At 36.0% G+C, this 16,100-nt stretch overlaps 1 protein-coding gene across 1 annotated transcript in view; it reads right to left on the reverse strand.

Annotated features, from left to right (window-relative positions):
• Positions 1–16,100, reverse strand: part of LYST (lysosomal trafficking regulator) — an 84,975-nt gene that overhangs the window by 9,995 nt on the left and 58,880 nt on the right. Inside the window, exons 29-45 of the mRNA XM_062572298.1 lie at positions 15,368–15,559; positions 14,586–14,764; positions 13,403–13,609; positions 12,354–12,530; positions 11,805–11,881; positions 10,677–10,865; positions 9,724–9,869; positions 9,515–9,611; positions 8,787–8,848; positions 8,350–8,405; positions 7,321–7,473; positions 6,742–6,986; positions 5,925–5,991; positions 4,061–4,217; positions 3,539–3,679; positions 2,923–3,140; positions 1,299–1,529 (exon numbers count right to left, since the gene is read on the reverse strand). Of these exons, the coding sequence (XP_062428282.1) occupies positions 1,299–1,529; positions 2,923–3,140; positions 3,539–3,679; positions 4,061–4,217; positions 5,925–5,991; positions 6,742–6,986; positions 7,321–7,473; positions 8,350–8,405; positions 8,787–8,848; positions 9,515–9,611; positions 9,724–9,869; positions 10,677–10,865; positions 11,805–11,881; positions 12,354–12,530; positions 13,403–13,609; positions 14,586–14,764; positions 15,368–15,559 (2,594 nt within the window). The remainder of the gene's footprint in view (positions 1–1,298; positions 1,530–2,922; positions 3,141–3,538; positions 3,680–4,060; positions 4,218–5,924; positions 5,992–6,741; positions 6,987–7,320; positions 7,474–8,349; positions 8,406–8,786; positions 8,849–9,514; positions 9,612–9,723; positions 9,870–10,676; positions 10,866–11,804; positions 11,882–12,353; positions 12,531–13,402; positions 13,610–14,585; positions 14,765–15,367; positions 15,560–16,100) is intronic.

The following is a 16,100-nucleotide window of genomic DNA, read 5'->3' on the forward strand; positions in this document are numbered from 1 at the left end:
AAACTCCTAGTTTTAAGTGAGTTCTAGAAGTTACCTAAGGGCTGAGGTAGAAAACTAACAGTGCAGGCAGTGGAATGATAAGTTCTGATTTCTCCTCATCCAAGAATCCAGTTTCTTACTGAACTTTAGAGAAAAAAATGCCTAAAGTGTGACTGTCCTACAGACAACACAGATGTTGGGAGGTGGAAACAAATCACAGTATATGTTTCTCTACCACAGGTTTGTATAATGAACACAGACTTCATCATTGAAAGCACAAGATCAGCCACGTGAAGCGCTCTCCAACTATTTGTTTTAACCAAGATGAATTCAGATCTATTTTTACTTTGCCATCCAATATATCACGAATGCATAAAATAATTTTCAGTAGCCCTTCACTAATTTCATATACTTTTTTTACAGTACAATTTTGTCAGCAAGTTGCAATTTAAGAACAATCACTGAAACATTCTAGCAATGACAACAGGAAATCAGGTGAACTACAGATTTAGATATTAGTTCCTGGGTTTTCTAGGTCACAAGCACCCTTTGAGGTACTGAATTATTAGGCACTTTTTATTATAACCAAGAAATCAGAAGAGTAATTTTAAGACATTTAAGACATTTAGATGTATATAAATTGGTTAAGAACTTCAGTTATCTTTTTCAACTGAATGAGAAAATATCCACATCTAAGTACCCACGTAAATCAGATTACTCATCTTCTATGACTTGTTCCAGCTTTTAGTGGCAAGAAGAATGTTAGTGAGAATGTGCTGAAAGCACTAATAACATAAGAATGAAGACTCCACATAGAAATCCTCGTATGTCAGACAAATTATAGATAATTATGAGTAAGTCTATTCTTCTTTTCCAAGAGGCATGAAGCAGAACCTCTAGAACCCTTTTTTTCTGGGGTAACACACCATGGATAACCATTCTTAAGAAGAGCTTAAGCCTGCAGTGACAATTATACACGAATCTACTGGATGCTGGGCTAAGGAAGGTATTCAGTGAAGAGAGGAAAAAAAACACACATTTCTCTTTTGCTGAACTAAGAGGAAGGGAGGGATAAGCCACCAGTCTTGTCCCTCTGTGCTAAGGGCAAACAGTCTGTTCCTCTAGAAAATTCAAACCCTGTAGGTAATGGTGGGAAAAAGTCTGAGGCACAAAGAGGAGCACAATGCCAGTAACTTTCACTAACAGAGTAAAAGATAGATAGATGTTATCTTCAATTATTCAAGTGTAAATATAAAGATATAATAATCACAATCTGTGAATGTTAATTGAACAACTGAATGTGAATCAAAATGACTTACTGGATATACTATTTCTTTACTGTGTTCTCTGGTTTCTCTGAAAGCAAACTGCACTAATAATCCCATGGCAGCAGGAAGTTCTCCTTCCATGATGAGCCTGGATCCAGGTCTGCTAACATGTGCTGTATGAAACAGCTGGCGAGGCGTTTGTCCATATGTTTTTATCATTGTTTCAAGGGCTCTTCTCTGGACAGGATCTTCAACAGCAGAAACATCCATCCCAAAATAGGTCTAGATAGCAGGAAGGAAAGGCAGGAATAAGCTTGTGCAATTGATTTGAGAAAAATTTCTATATACACAAGTTTAGAGCAACAAGACTCTTCAGATTTTAAGACTTACCAGAAGCCATCCAGCAATAGCTATACCAATTAAAGAGCAACTGAAGAGTAAACTTTTCACCACTTCTTTGATGGAGATTATTACTACCAGATTTATTATCTTAGCTGCTCTTACATGTACTCCTTGACTAATCCCTGTCAAAGAGGTGGGGTTTTTTTGTTTGTTTTTTTTTTTTAAGTGGACCTTTAGCTTGTGCAAAAGTAAAAAGGTTTCTGATAAAGTTTTTCTGTAAATCTTTTAAATAATGTATTAAAACTTCCATTGAAGGGGGAGCTGCAAGTAAGAGCTTCCATATTTTAGGAATGGAAATTATTTCTTCTACTTTCTCAGAGTGAAAACTGACTACGCTTCTCTAATCGCATACCACATCCTTTTCCTCAGTCACATTGACAAAGGTCTTGACTTTTCACTTCAAAAAAACCCAATGAACACATTCACAAAAACTTAATATTTGAAGTTCCAGATAGTAACTTAATAAATACTTAGAGGTGGGTGGGAAAGAAAGGGAAGATATTTGGATGGTTACTTAGAAAGAAAGAAACCCACCACTATCAAATACTATTGCCAGTAGCTCCTCAACAACTACATACAGCTTGCCAAAAACACAGGAAATGCATGCTTTTGAAACCAGCACCGCCTGGATGAACAGACTTTGTGACAGTAAGGATTTAGCTTATTAAATAATATAATCCAAGATCTGAAGTGTTAAAATTAAGTGAGTAGTATCAAATCTTTACATTAAAAGAATTACTTCCCTAATTTGAAATCAAATTTACTGAAAGAAAAAATGCTTACTAGATGGACAGAACAAAGGTAACTATGAAGGAAATACAAATACTCAACTCCATGCAAACTATTCTAACCTTATCAAAAGCTACAGCAGAATCTTCCAAAATAAAAGACTTTTTGAATGAGGAAGAAGCAGCTATGTGGATGCAGGTATGTATAGACACACAAACACACACACAAGCTTCCTGTGCACCATTAAAAACAACTTGCTATTCAGAAGGCAAAAACAAAACAAAACACACCACTCCACAAAATGGGCACATGATCACACCCTGCCTATCACTGGACAAGAATGATTAATGCAGATTCACTATGTAGCACATCAAACCCTAGGATCTTGTCAGTTATGCCCTGAAATGCTTAAAGCCTTTTCTTATTCTTCAGCACTTCATGAGCAAGAAACTGCTCCATGCTGGGTATTTTCCAAGTAACTTAGGCTGCACTTTTCCCCCCATTAAATTACAATGAACAAACATGCCACGCAACAAGTACTTACTGCAGGATGAAAGACATTAATAGCCTGAACAGAGGCCTTGCCTTTTTGCTTATAACCAAACACCAAGTCAATCCAGTGGCAGATTGTCTGGGAAACATGGTCAGACTCCAAAGCCTGACGATGGATCAAGATGAACAGACGAGGATCATTACGAGCCCAAGGTGGAAGATTGACATGGTTAACTCTGTCACCATTTTGACGCACGCCAAAATCAAAACCTAGAAACAGAGGAGTAAGCATTTCAACATTTTGGTTTATAGTGATTTCAAAAATGTCTTTACAGGGTTCTATGAACGCTAACAATTAGTCTCAATGATTGCTTATCAAAATAGTTCCATTAACAGGTCACACACACACAGACTCTGAAGCACCTGCATATTCAAAAACAAGTCAGCTACATAGGAAGAACTCCTTTGCACCTCAAACTTTTTCGAGAAAATTTCCTAAGTCCTATATAAAAGCCTTCACAGCATAACCCAAAAAATTAATGCCAGATCTCTCCACACTTAACCTACCCCTCTACTGCTTAACCTATTTAATCACGGGATATAAATGTTCTCGGCTTCAAATGCTAAGGCTGTTTTTGGTATATAGTTCTGGTATCCTCTTCATATACCTTCTCTGTTAACTAGAAAGTCTGGAAGGTAGAAAAACTCTGGGATAAGCTCCTTTACATCAGTCATTGATTCATAGGAAGAGAGGCGCCAGGTTGTGTTTGTAGAGTGAAAGGTTCTGTCTGGGATGTCAAAACTTTGATCTGTAAAGAAATCCAAAATAGATTTGTCACATTGATGACAGATATAGTACCAGTTGCACATCTGCAAATTCAAGAATTTAACTGCTCACCAGCTAGCTAAGAACATTTAGAATTCTTTTTTTCTCAATTACTAGATGCTGCGTACAGACTGAAACTTAAATAGATCAGTTTTCCATTCTAAATAAACACTAAAATATACAGCCTACAGTTAGCTTGATAATTTGAGAGTGGGTCCATTGTGAAAACACACTAGATTTAAGTTTACTGATCTCAACAATTTGAAATTGATAACTATTCTGAAACAAAGCAACGTAGGGCTTTCCTGGATCATTGAGACTAGATCCAGACATGAAACGCAAGTGCAAACAAAAATAATCTTACCTTGATAGGCTAAAAACATCTTAGTAAAAGGTGGCAGTCTAACCAGGAAATGAAGCACAGTTCCACTGTTGGAGTAATGAGATCCATAGTGATAAGGCTGTACAGGAGGCATCGGATCATCCTCTCGTGCTCCTTTACGGTACTCCTCTTCCAAATACTAAAGAAACAGTAGCAAAAAACACCTCACTAATCCGCTACTTAAACTTCAACGCAGACTAATTTGCCTTTGTTATCAGGCATAAATGCTGAGATCACTTATACAACATTTCAACACTTAAGCTCCTCAGAAATTGAGATATACTCAAGACTATTACATCTTTATTTAAAGAAGGCTTCCCACCTTCAAAACTTGCTGTAAGATAACACTTTGAAGTACCTATTCAGTTTCAACACCTTAAATATGCCATTCAAATACTATTTCAGCAACTGTTCTGAATGCCCATTCAAAATACTAGGCATGCTCTTCGAAAGAGAAGGACATTTGAAGCTCAATTCAAGTTGACATGCATTCAGCTGGACTGTTAACTTACATCTCATACACCAGATAGCATTTTCATAGCTTTTGTAAAGCGTGAAACTACGCTGACACTAGAAAGATAAGAGAACATCCTAGACCTTGCATTCCAGCAGCAAGAAAAATAAGAGCTTGCCTAAATTGTTTAGGAGTAAAAGATACCTCTAAAGGAACGTAAGTTCAAAAGTGTTCTGGGATCAAATACGTATTTCAAAAAGCAGTCACTTATGTAAGTCCTTAGAAACAATCTATCTAGGTATCTATGCATTTTTCAAGTCAATTTAAATGACCTGCTTTACAACATTTATTACTTCTATACTGTTTTTCTTTTTTTCTAACACCAGTGAGTCATTATACAGACTTTTCAATAATAAATGGAGAGAAAAAAAATTAGCAAAAAAAAAAAAAAAAAACCACCTAAGGCCACGATATAGATGTAAATTTGAAGGTCCAGCTACAGATGCTTTCCAGCCCCAGTATGTCATTTCCTACATATTTTAAAAGGGATCAGGAATACGAAGTGTTTATTCTCCAAGTACAATCCAAAGAACAACAAAGAAAGAGGGCTGTAACCATAGCAGGGCATCCCATTATTTCTGCCCTATGTAAACAAGCCAAAAAATCTTAAGAAAAAAGAACAAAAAACACCAAAGCAGCATTCAATTTAGAAGATAAAACAGCATTCAGTTTAAAAGAAAAAAAATGTTCTCCAAATTTTGTTACACCAAGTATTTGAAGGAAAAAACAGCTTTTCTGTTACCCTCGAGAAAGATTAGATACAAGTTATATTGCAATCATTTAAAATCAATAGCAATAAATTCTCTCTCTGGTATTTAGGGATCTTTACAAATGTATGTTCATATATAAAATGCCAATTTAACCTCCTAAGCAGAATTGCATGGAAAGATTACATTGATTTATGATTTCAAGTATAGGAACAGACAATCACAGGTTCCAAACAAGTTGTAAAACAATTCTCAGAAAACGTAACACATAGGAAATGAGAGTTCCATAGATACAAAATACTGGATTTGTATTTTGTTTATTAAGGCATGTTAAGAAAAACAAAGCTTACAAATCATCTCACTTTTATGTGCACACGCATTTTGGGCGCACACACACGGCGGAGGGGGGGGGGGGCGGGGGGGGGGAGGAAATATATATCCACAGGTTGCGGAGTCTCCTCTCTGGAGATGCTCAAGGCCCGCCTGGATGAAACCCTGTCTAACGTGCTCTAGGTGACCCTGCTGAGCAGGGAGGTTGGACTAGATGATCCCCAGAGGTCCCTTCCAACCTTACTGATTCTGTGATACACAAAAGAAAGACTAAATCCAAAGTTATCCTAATTACCTTGTAAGTATCCACATAACGATCCTCCTTTTCTTTAGACTGCACAGCTATAGGTTTGACCAGATTTCTGTAATATAAATAGTACTGATATCTTGTCATTTTCATAACGTTGATTCACACCATTTAATAATGCATTACTAAGAATAAGGCCTTCAGTAACATGAAAAGGACGAAAGCAAAACTTAAAAACAGCACTTTATAAAAAAGCTTAGAGAATAAGAAGGCCACGTTAAGATAGTGCTAATTGCAAACTCACATCCACAGGCTACCCGTAGCAAAATAACAGATAAGCAAGTAAACTCAAAGTGCCTCCCTTTCAAATCAGGAAAATCACTTAAAAACAGAGGCTTTGTGCTGCTAATATTAAATCAGCTTAATAACAATTTATTAGGATGGGACAGCTTACTTAGCTCTATTTACAGTTAAGGCAATGTGATTTTTTAAACTCACAAAATCATTTACAATATTATTTCCTTTTCTGTTTAACTTTTACTAATTTGTCCAGAAGTCTTCAGTCATATGAATTTAAAAATACAGCCTCTATTTAAATCAGTGGATTATGCTTATGACGATCAGGACAGTGGATGACAAGTCAGATCCATAGCATCCTATTACATATTCGTACCCTCATCTCATTTAAATGTTATAGGTGAAGCATCCACTTATTGTGGAAACCCCAGGTTACTATGGATGAGGCTCATTCCTCATTAGCTCCATCCATCTGTGTGCACAGTTTAATACAATGAAGTTAAACAGTTTTACTGAAATAACCAATTCAATTATTTAGAAATAATCAGTTCCAAACTTTTTATATTACCTATATACTGATGGATCATTTAGGTCCAGTGTTTCATTGGTGTAGTCAGAAAGTATAAAAGGAAATACTGGATACTGCATGAGATCATTGAAGGAACGGCCCGCATGTTTGTTTAAATGAGTCAGATATTCAAAGTTAGTAATTTGTCCTGTGCACCACAGGTGCGTCAAAGCAGTAATGTTTCCATATTCCAAAATGTTAGGCAAATTGTTAGTTAAGATGTTGTGGTACACATCATCACGGACCTAAAAGAAAACATCACAGTTTTAATCATAATTTTAAAAGCTTCAAACCAGACTCAGTAAGTTTCTCATTTACAAATTTCCAGAGATCTGCTGTAATGGAATAGCGCTCAATATTACTAAGTTTTTCAAACAGCTTAATACATCAGAGATGTACTTTACAATGTGATTGTGTTTGTCTGGAAACCTGGCTGAGTATAGCTTTGTCAGTAGTATTAAGCAAAATTTAATATTAGTCCATGCAACAGATCTCCTTAAAAACTAACACATAAATGTATATGTTACGAAGAAGTAGCAAAACATTTTTATTATTACTATGCAACCGGTGCCACATTACCTTTGTATTATCAAAAGCCAAGAGTAAGGTTCTGCCATTTGTTAGAAATATCTCCACAGCGTTGTCTCTTAGCTGCCACCAGCGCTTATGAACTTCCTTAATTTCCTCATAGGTCCAAGAAAAGGATGCTGGTTCAGTTTCTCCATGAAAACTCTGAGAAATATGCAATTGAAAAATATTTTAAACAGCAACATTTTTAAATAGGAATCCTCTCTTCAGTGGGACCAGTTTACAGTTACAGAGCATGTTAAGGCAGACTTGGATAATTTTGCTGTAATGCTTTAAGACGTTATTGTGATTTTCTTCACGCACGTTTCCCAGCTGCCGCTGCCCACCTCAAGGCAGTGGGCAGAGCAGCACGCACGCCGTACCTCAGCCTCCGCAGCTCCCTGCTCAGCATTCTAGCACATTTACTGGCACTTAAGCTACGATACTGGACAGCCAACGGGAGTGAGCAAAGTTTTGGCATGAATTCCATTCTGCAAGCTCTGTTCAGGACACAGCAGCAAAACAGCTGGTAATGTTCTGAATCACAGCAGCTGTGTGTCCAGTGGATGCAAGGAGGAGCTCTATCAGGGTTTCCCAAAACTACTTTAAGACTGCCAGAATTATAATCCATTGCTTAAAGTTTTTATATATAAAAAAAGTAATGTATCAGAACCTTTGCATATCAAAAAAGATTAAGTTGGTTCCAGTTTCCCACATAAAACAGCCTTCTCCTCATAGTATAAGAGGGAAGCTACAGCATTCTGTATAAAAAAAATCCAGGTAACAGTGATCCTGTAGTGTACAGCAGAATTTATACATTTGAGAGTCTCTCTACTGTACTTCCTGATGCTCCAGCTTCCAATAGGACTATTTCAGGTACCAGCCTGAGCAAGTGTTACACTCAACATTAAACTCAAACTAATCAATTTGGTTGGCCCTGTCCAGAGACCTCTGATCAGAGATAAGGCAATCTCAATAACAGTAGACAATAGCTAGGATCAGTCACAGCCTGGAAAAATTAAGCCTGTGCGATATACTCACAGAATTTTCAATAGCGTCTGAAGCATTGTCTTCAACAAAATACATGCCACACTTTCCTGAGGGGGAGAAAAATGGCAAATAGCTATATGAAATTACTGTTTGTATATTTTATCTTAATTTTATACAAACATTCACTGTCCATGTTTTAAGAGTGCTATGACTAGTACGTGGACAAGACCATACTTGACAGAAATAGAATTTTTCATTCCACATCTTCAGGCCATATCTATAACTTTAAACCAAACTACAGGCCAAAGAGCACACTTGCAAACAGCAAGAAAGGCAGAACTGATATAAAGGATATAATTCTGGTCCGGTAACAGTTCAATTACTTAGCACTAATTTTCCTAACATTTTCATGACAATTATGTTCTCTTTGGGAAGAAAAAAAAAAGCCCACAGGAAAAGTATTTATGAAGATTGAAAGTTTTACTTACCTAGCAACAGTTCACCAGCAGTCTCTCTTGAAGGTGCTACACTGATGCATCTTCGATTAACTCTGAAATATATTTAAAGTCTAGTGTCGCTTGTTGGTTCATGCATTTCCTCCCACTTGTAGCTAAAGCTAATGGTCTCAAAGGCTAAAGCCAAAGAAAGACTTCTGAACTCCATAGCCCTAACAGTTTAAATCCCCAAAGGGGAAAGAAAATAGATCCTCAGCTTTCTAGACTTGCAGACAAGTGTATTTGTATTTAATCTATTGCTTTCTACATTCTCTCTCGCTATTTTAGGCAGTGCCTGAAATAAATAGTAAACTGACATAACTCGAGAGTTAAGTTTAACATAGATTATAAAAAGCCTGAAGGATGACAGCATAATTTGCTTTTGAACACTGATGGAAAGACCTACCAGACCACGTTGCAATGCCTGTTGTGGATACAAGTGACAAGTAATAAAACACCAGGTTATCTCATAGAATTTCCATCCCATATCACACCAGATACTTGCTTCTACTGATTTTGAAAATGCAGAGATACTGTATAAGAGTCAGAAAATTCACACCTTAATAGTTTAGATCTTTTGCTTGCAAGCATAGCAATAAAGCCTACAATGTTTAACATTTGTCTCCTTTATCTTACTTTAAATATTTATTTAAAGAAAAAAAAAGTAAGGATTTTTCTTTGGAATGAGGGAAGGAGGGAGGTAAATCTTACCCACAGCCTACCTTATATGTTCACTTGCTGCTTTATCCTTTACAGTAGAAGAGTGAGAAGAATATGTTTTGTCTTCAAATAGATAAGATAAGGGAGGTTTGATCATGCCTATTAAGAAGAAAAAACCCCACAAACTTAGTACTTAAGAAACTAGTACTCATGACAACTCACATATACCCTTGCAACAATTAATAACAATTCACAATCTTGTTATAATTACCTTCCTGTTTTTGCCTGTCTGGGAGAAGATACTTATTTGGTATAGTTAAGTAGCATCTCTGCAGTCGTCGCCTCTCTCTATTTGGGCCCTCTGTTGGATCCAATTGCCAAGAAGTTGGGTAATAGACTGGGTCATACCAGAGCGCTCTGAAAAAAAAATAATAATTAAAAAAAGTATGTTAGAATTTGGCAACAGAGATAGTATATATGCTTACTTGTTCCATTTTTCTTTAAATGATAGAAAGGCAGAAGTTCTGCAGTACTACTCTGGCAATTACTTCTATGAAAAAAAAAAAAAAAAACAACCCACCAAATAATCCCAAAAAACCCCAGCTCACACAACTGAATTCTGCAGTTTTATCTTCTTGAACTATTCCACTAACCACCTACTTATGAACTACTTACTGTAAGACTCAAGTTACTAGCTCATATGAAGACAGTGATGCAAGGTGTCCAACACTATTAAGGTGTATCAACTGCTCAAAGATGACCTCATGCCCAATTGCTGTAAACATGACCTATATGAGAGTTCTGTAGTGGTAAAACTACTGCTTAGTTCCCAGTCAAGATTTTTTTGATGAGACTTAGTATCTTTTGCTCTATGCAGATAAGTAAACCTGGTATCTCCAAGCTGGTATCATAATGAATGAATGAAAAAGTAATCCAATGTAATGAAAGCTATTAAAACTTTATGCTATACACTTCATTGCATTATGCACACTGAAACATATTTGACCAAAAAATTCTTGGCTAAATGAGACAAATACCCCTTGGCCACCCACCCTGAAAAAATAAGAGAATAATTTAAGTATTTTATCAGTCTTGAACAGTCCAATGATTAGCAAAAGTCATTCTATTTTTAATATCATCTACATTTCAAGTGCTTCTAACTTGAATGCTAAGCACACATCAGATACTGAGTGCTGTAGTGCAAGTCTACTATGAATAACTTACCGATCATGGGTAAGCTGCTGAACAAGCTCCTGCCAGTGTCTGCTGGCACTTAACTCTGCCTTATACATCCCCCTGATGTGCTGCATCACTTTCTTTCTTTCCATTCCTTGTGACAGGGAGACAGCCTGTGTGATGTCTCCAGCTATTTTGGAAATATCTCTTGATTTTGCATCCAGACGTTGAAAGAGACTGATGGGGAGTGGAAGAAAGAAAGAAAGAAAGAAGAAAGCTGTATTTTAAAATGTTAAGTCAGCACACTGAAAAGGGAAGGGAAGAAACATCCCCTTCAAAAGAACAGCAACAACAACAAAAACCCAAAACACCCCCATACACTCTTAAAGTCTGGCAGATTTCCATAGTTCTTGTTGTAGCACATTCGCAGCAACTTGACCTACATTTGTTTTTCCATGAGTCATGAATAGTTTTTTGGAATATCAAAACAAAAGTATTAACTGCAACAATCACAGAATTGTTAAACCATTCAGAAGACTGATGACTAAACATTAAGATGCATTAATAATTAATGTTCATTCATTGCATTAAAACTCTGAAGAATAGTAATTTATTACTACTCAAATTTAAGTTATTCAAAATACTAAAGTCCTGTCACTTTTCTGGACAAGACTAAGCTGACTTTTGTAGCTACTGCAGGTGTCTGCATTAAGGTACATTTGTGAGTGTCTCAGATTTGATTATGTGATGAAATTAAATGAAGTAGCAGCAGTATACAAAGCTCACAAAATTGTTATCAAAGTACTTATATATATATAAACAATATCATATTCATAGTAGATCAGAGTTAGTTGCAGAGACATTTGTCTTGCATTTAATTGCACAAATCACAGCAACAGGAAAGTTGACTGGAAAGAAAACAGCCGTAAGTCTAAAGGTGAAATACCAAACAGATGCAAAAAATGATTCAATATTCTGAAGTTTATACAATGGCATTTATTATACAGTCTATCAAAATGCAACCAAGATGTTTTTATAATGGTATAGTAAATATCCAGAAGTTAACATTGCTGTTAAGATGAAAGAAGCGTTTTTAAGAATCACACAGGCAACTCTGCAATGGCGTGAACAGACAGTCTTCCAAAATTCTTCCAGCATCTTTAAGAAAACACTTACTTTTGCTGATTATTAGCCATAGTCTTCTCCCAAGCAGCTTTGTTCACACCCTCTTCCATCTCATATTTCTTCTGATCCTAAAAAAATTAAGCTTAATTAAGGAAGCAGAGGCTAAAGGTTACAGCAATTTTAAAAAAGGAAAACTGAGAAAAAAACATTCACTAATATTATCTCAAGATTTAAAACCATGAAGTCTGTTTCAGTCACTCTAATTCATTTTGATGCGATTTTATATTTTTGCAAGAAACCATAAAAATTAATTTTGTTCTAACAAAGAAAGTTAAAATGAAAACTTATTTTTAACTATCAACTTTGCTTTGGTAAAGTCATGTACTTAACAGAAGAATGTTAATGTGTGAGCTTGTTGTGAAGTGTTAAGCATGTGTAACAAATTTCTAATCCAAAGAGAATTGTAAAAAGCATGAAGCAATGCTCAAGTCAAAACAAAGCTACTACCTCAGGGGAAAAAAAAAGAAAAGAAAAAGAAAAAAAAAAAACTATCCCCATGTAACAGATACAATTTTTGAAGTCATGTTTTTATTCACAAACCTCTTTCAAAGCTTTCATTAGGTCTGGTTTTGGTGGTGGGCTCAGGGGGATGCATTTATAGCCACAACATTTTAATGCATTCATAAAATCTCCTGCTGCTATTTGTTCTTCTTTGGTCATTTCATCATTGTGACTGTACATTAACTCATGTAAATAGAGCACTAATTTAGGTCCGTGCTACAAGATGAACAGAAAGGAAAAGGGAAAAAGAAAAGGGTATAGTCATTCATTCATTTCTATAATACAATACTGAACATTCCCCCCCCCCCCAATCTTTAATGTCTTTTCTAGTCAGCTTGGACACATTTCTTTAATTTTTCCTGGAGAGAAAAAGCTTTGCTGAATTTAATTCTCCACGTGATAGGAAAATTTTCCTAACATCTTGTTACTTTTCAATGGCTTACAGCAATGTTAAGTTTCCTTTCAAAATACAGTTAACTCAGCTCCTTGCTTACACTTCAGGAAGTGTGTGCCAGAGGCCTCCAGCTTTGCCTGCCTGAAATGCTTGTCCCTTGTTCAGTTAACCAAATTTGAATTAAGAGATAATAAGTTAATATAATAATAATATAATAATATAAGTTAAGGAGACATAGGCAATGAAGACACTCAACATGACACTCCCCCAAAGAAGCCACTGCTGGTATATCAGTTCTTTCCTCACCAGTGAAAGGTGTTTTCCAGTTGAGTAATGTATATGTGACCACAAATGCAGAAATGTCATAGGATCATCTAGTAAGCTCTTTTATTCCTTACTGTGGGTCAAACTGCGGCACATGCCTTATCTCTTATGTCAAACATTCTTCCAGTTCTTGAAGAACTCAATCAGCAACATTCCTACCCAATTCCTGCTCCTAAGCCATCTGAAACAATGCCCTCTCTTGCTTACAGTACCCTGGAACTGACACTGAGCACCACCAAGAAAGTTTTGCTGACAAACCCAGAAATGCAAGGGCCATCTGTTGGCCAATTTAATCACATACACAGTTCTAAATATTTTTAGAATTTAATCAGGAAATTTGAACACACTTTCTTTGAAACACTGAGCTTACTTGCAAAGTTGGGCTAAGACAGTCACGCATAATCTCTTGATTGTTTGCTTCATGCATCATCTCCAAAGCCTGCTTTCTTTCTTGGAGTGGCCTTGCTGGAGACAAGATGTGCACGAGGAGTCTCCCAAGTTGCGTACGGAACGTGTCCTTGCACGACAAGAGGATTCTCTTCCACTGCTGTTTGGGTGCATTCATTCTGCTGGTGCCCTAAATAAATGTGACTTACTTTTTCCCTTTTCAAAAGGATAGGGCTTATTTTTCACATAACAAAACTCACAGTTAACGTGATCAAAACACAAAGTGATAAAGATCCTTCTCAAGAGTATTTAAGCTTAATTTACTGGCTGATACTGCAGATTAAGAGATGTTTTAAAGATGAAAAAGATCTTCATCTTTAGAATTTTAATTTCAATATGAATTTTCCACCTTGCTTTATGGATATTAGAAATGCACGTCTTAGCTAAACTGCATATTCAATTAATGAAAAGAACTATGCAACAACAACTAGCCAAAAAAACATACTACAAACATACTACAAATAAGGTATGTTAGAAAGACAGACCTAACAAACTTGAACTACTTTTTATGAAAACAGCTTAAGAGGAAAGAGGCAAGATGGAGTAGTAAGTTAATATTTCCAATAAATCCATTTCAGATCACCCATGAGGAACCTGATCAGCTTGGAATGTTGACAGGCTAGCAGATGCATGCCAGAAAAAGAAAATTACAACCAACAGTGGTGGAGGAGAGGAGAAAGTCCCCTCCACCACCCTAGTTATATAACCAATTCTAAAACATTACACATGCATGAATTGCTCAGCTAGACATGCCCTTTGGTCCATCATCTGTGGATGCGCAGCAGATTCTCATTCTACAGGCTTCAGCAACAGGCCTCAAAATTTAAAGTGAGAAAAGATTCTTATGGTCTACATAGAAATCTATTTAACCTCTGCGCGCTCACTCAAGAAGCATCATTTTACCAAATGTTACACTAAAAATCAGAACAGATGGATTTATTTTAACTCTGCACAGTAACTGGGAAACTGAACATAGTTTTTTAACAACACCTTGGCTGAATTGAGAGGCATGTTCCTATGAACAGGAAATCTTTATGTAAAAGAAGTTCCTAATAAATGAACCTTTAGAAGCATGCTGTAATATGGGCATCTAATTAGTTACTTACAATAGATATTTTGATCCCTTCTACCAACATTTTGAAGATTTCTTTAAGGAAAGGATTTGTCCTGCTAGGCAGTTCTTGCTGGTTTTCCTCTTCAGAAACTTCCAGTTGGGATGCTGAAAGTCTACTTTGACTTGTGGCTTCTGTTATACCCAGTACATCAAGGCATTCTTCAGTAGACGCTAAAAATTGAAGAGGCATTAATTGATCGGTAGCATCTCAACCAATGTTCTTTTGGTTGCCAGTGAAGGGAATATTCTTTTACTACCAGGCCCCCCCCATTTTTTTTTTCAAATAGTACTACATGTTGATTTTTAATTCCTCTACAACCAGTTCTTTCAGAATTTGCACTTAATCATAGAGCAGTTCAACTTTGTTGCTTTTGTAGAATTTGAATTAGCCCACATAGAATGACTATGTGGGCTAACAATTCTAGCCATTTCATAGAAACATGCAAACTAATGCATTTGAAGAGACAGAAAATGCTCCCTTTGACAGAGTTAAGTCTCCACATCATAATTCAGGCAATTACACATAAGCTGAATAACCAGGGATTAAAATAGTTTCACAGTTCATTCAGAAAAAACTGTATCCAAATTTGATTGTCAGTTATGTAATACTGAGACACAAAAATTACTAAAAGATGCTTTAACATTAAATCCATTAAGCTAGTATCCCTATCATTACTTTCCTCTCTAATATTTAAATACTGCAAAAACAAGAATCCATTTTTATATAGTACTCCACTAGCTCTATCAAAGTAGCAAGGAACAAAGAAATCCTACCTGAATAAATGAGCCTGTTAACTGCTAGAACAGTTAGTCTCTGCAACCTTTGTACAAACTCAGCCTCAGAGGCTTGGATAGGATTTTCTTGGCTCATTCTCCGCTGCATCATCATATTGAATTCTTCACTTGCTAGTGAACGCATTTTCATCAGCAGAGCATCAGACTGAGCAAGAGAAAGTTTCCTAAAACCTGTAAGTAGAGAAGCGTTAATAGCATCCTACTAAAATGCACTAATTTCGACCATACTCAGCCAGTGCTTTCATTCAAAGACTTCACAGCATTTTAGAAAACAAAACATTTGAAATATTAACATAAAAGGGAACGTAAATGTCTTTAGGAACAGAATAGCAGATTTTCCATTTTAAAAGTTTATAAAATTAAAAAAGTGATACCATAAAAGGAGTTAGTCTCAAGATCAAAATTGCTGTGCAACTTAGTATTTTTGTATAAAACACATTTTAAAAGGTCACTCTTATTGACTCTTTTTACAGTGCAATTATAGCCAAGGTTACAATAACCAGTGTTATTGTTTCATTTATTTTTCTGTACCAGGAAGTACCTTTATCAATACTAAGAGTCAGTTATATTAACATCTTTTAAGTATATATATTTTATAGCATACCCATTGCCCCTAATTTTGATAGAAGCATTATTCCTAATCTAATCCTGCAAAAGTATTTTTGGCAAAAAAAAAAAGTCTTCCAGAAATGATCCAGTAGGCCTTGACTGC

This window comes from Rhea pennata, chromosome 3, assembly GCF_028389875.1.
Source record: "Rhea pennata isolate bPtePen1 chromosome 3, bPtePen1.pri, whole genome shotgun sequence".
In the NCBI taxonomy this organism is placed as follows: Eukaryota; Metazoa; Chordata; class Aves; order Rheiformes; family Rheidae; genus Rhea; species Rhea pennata.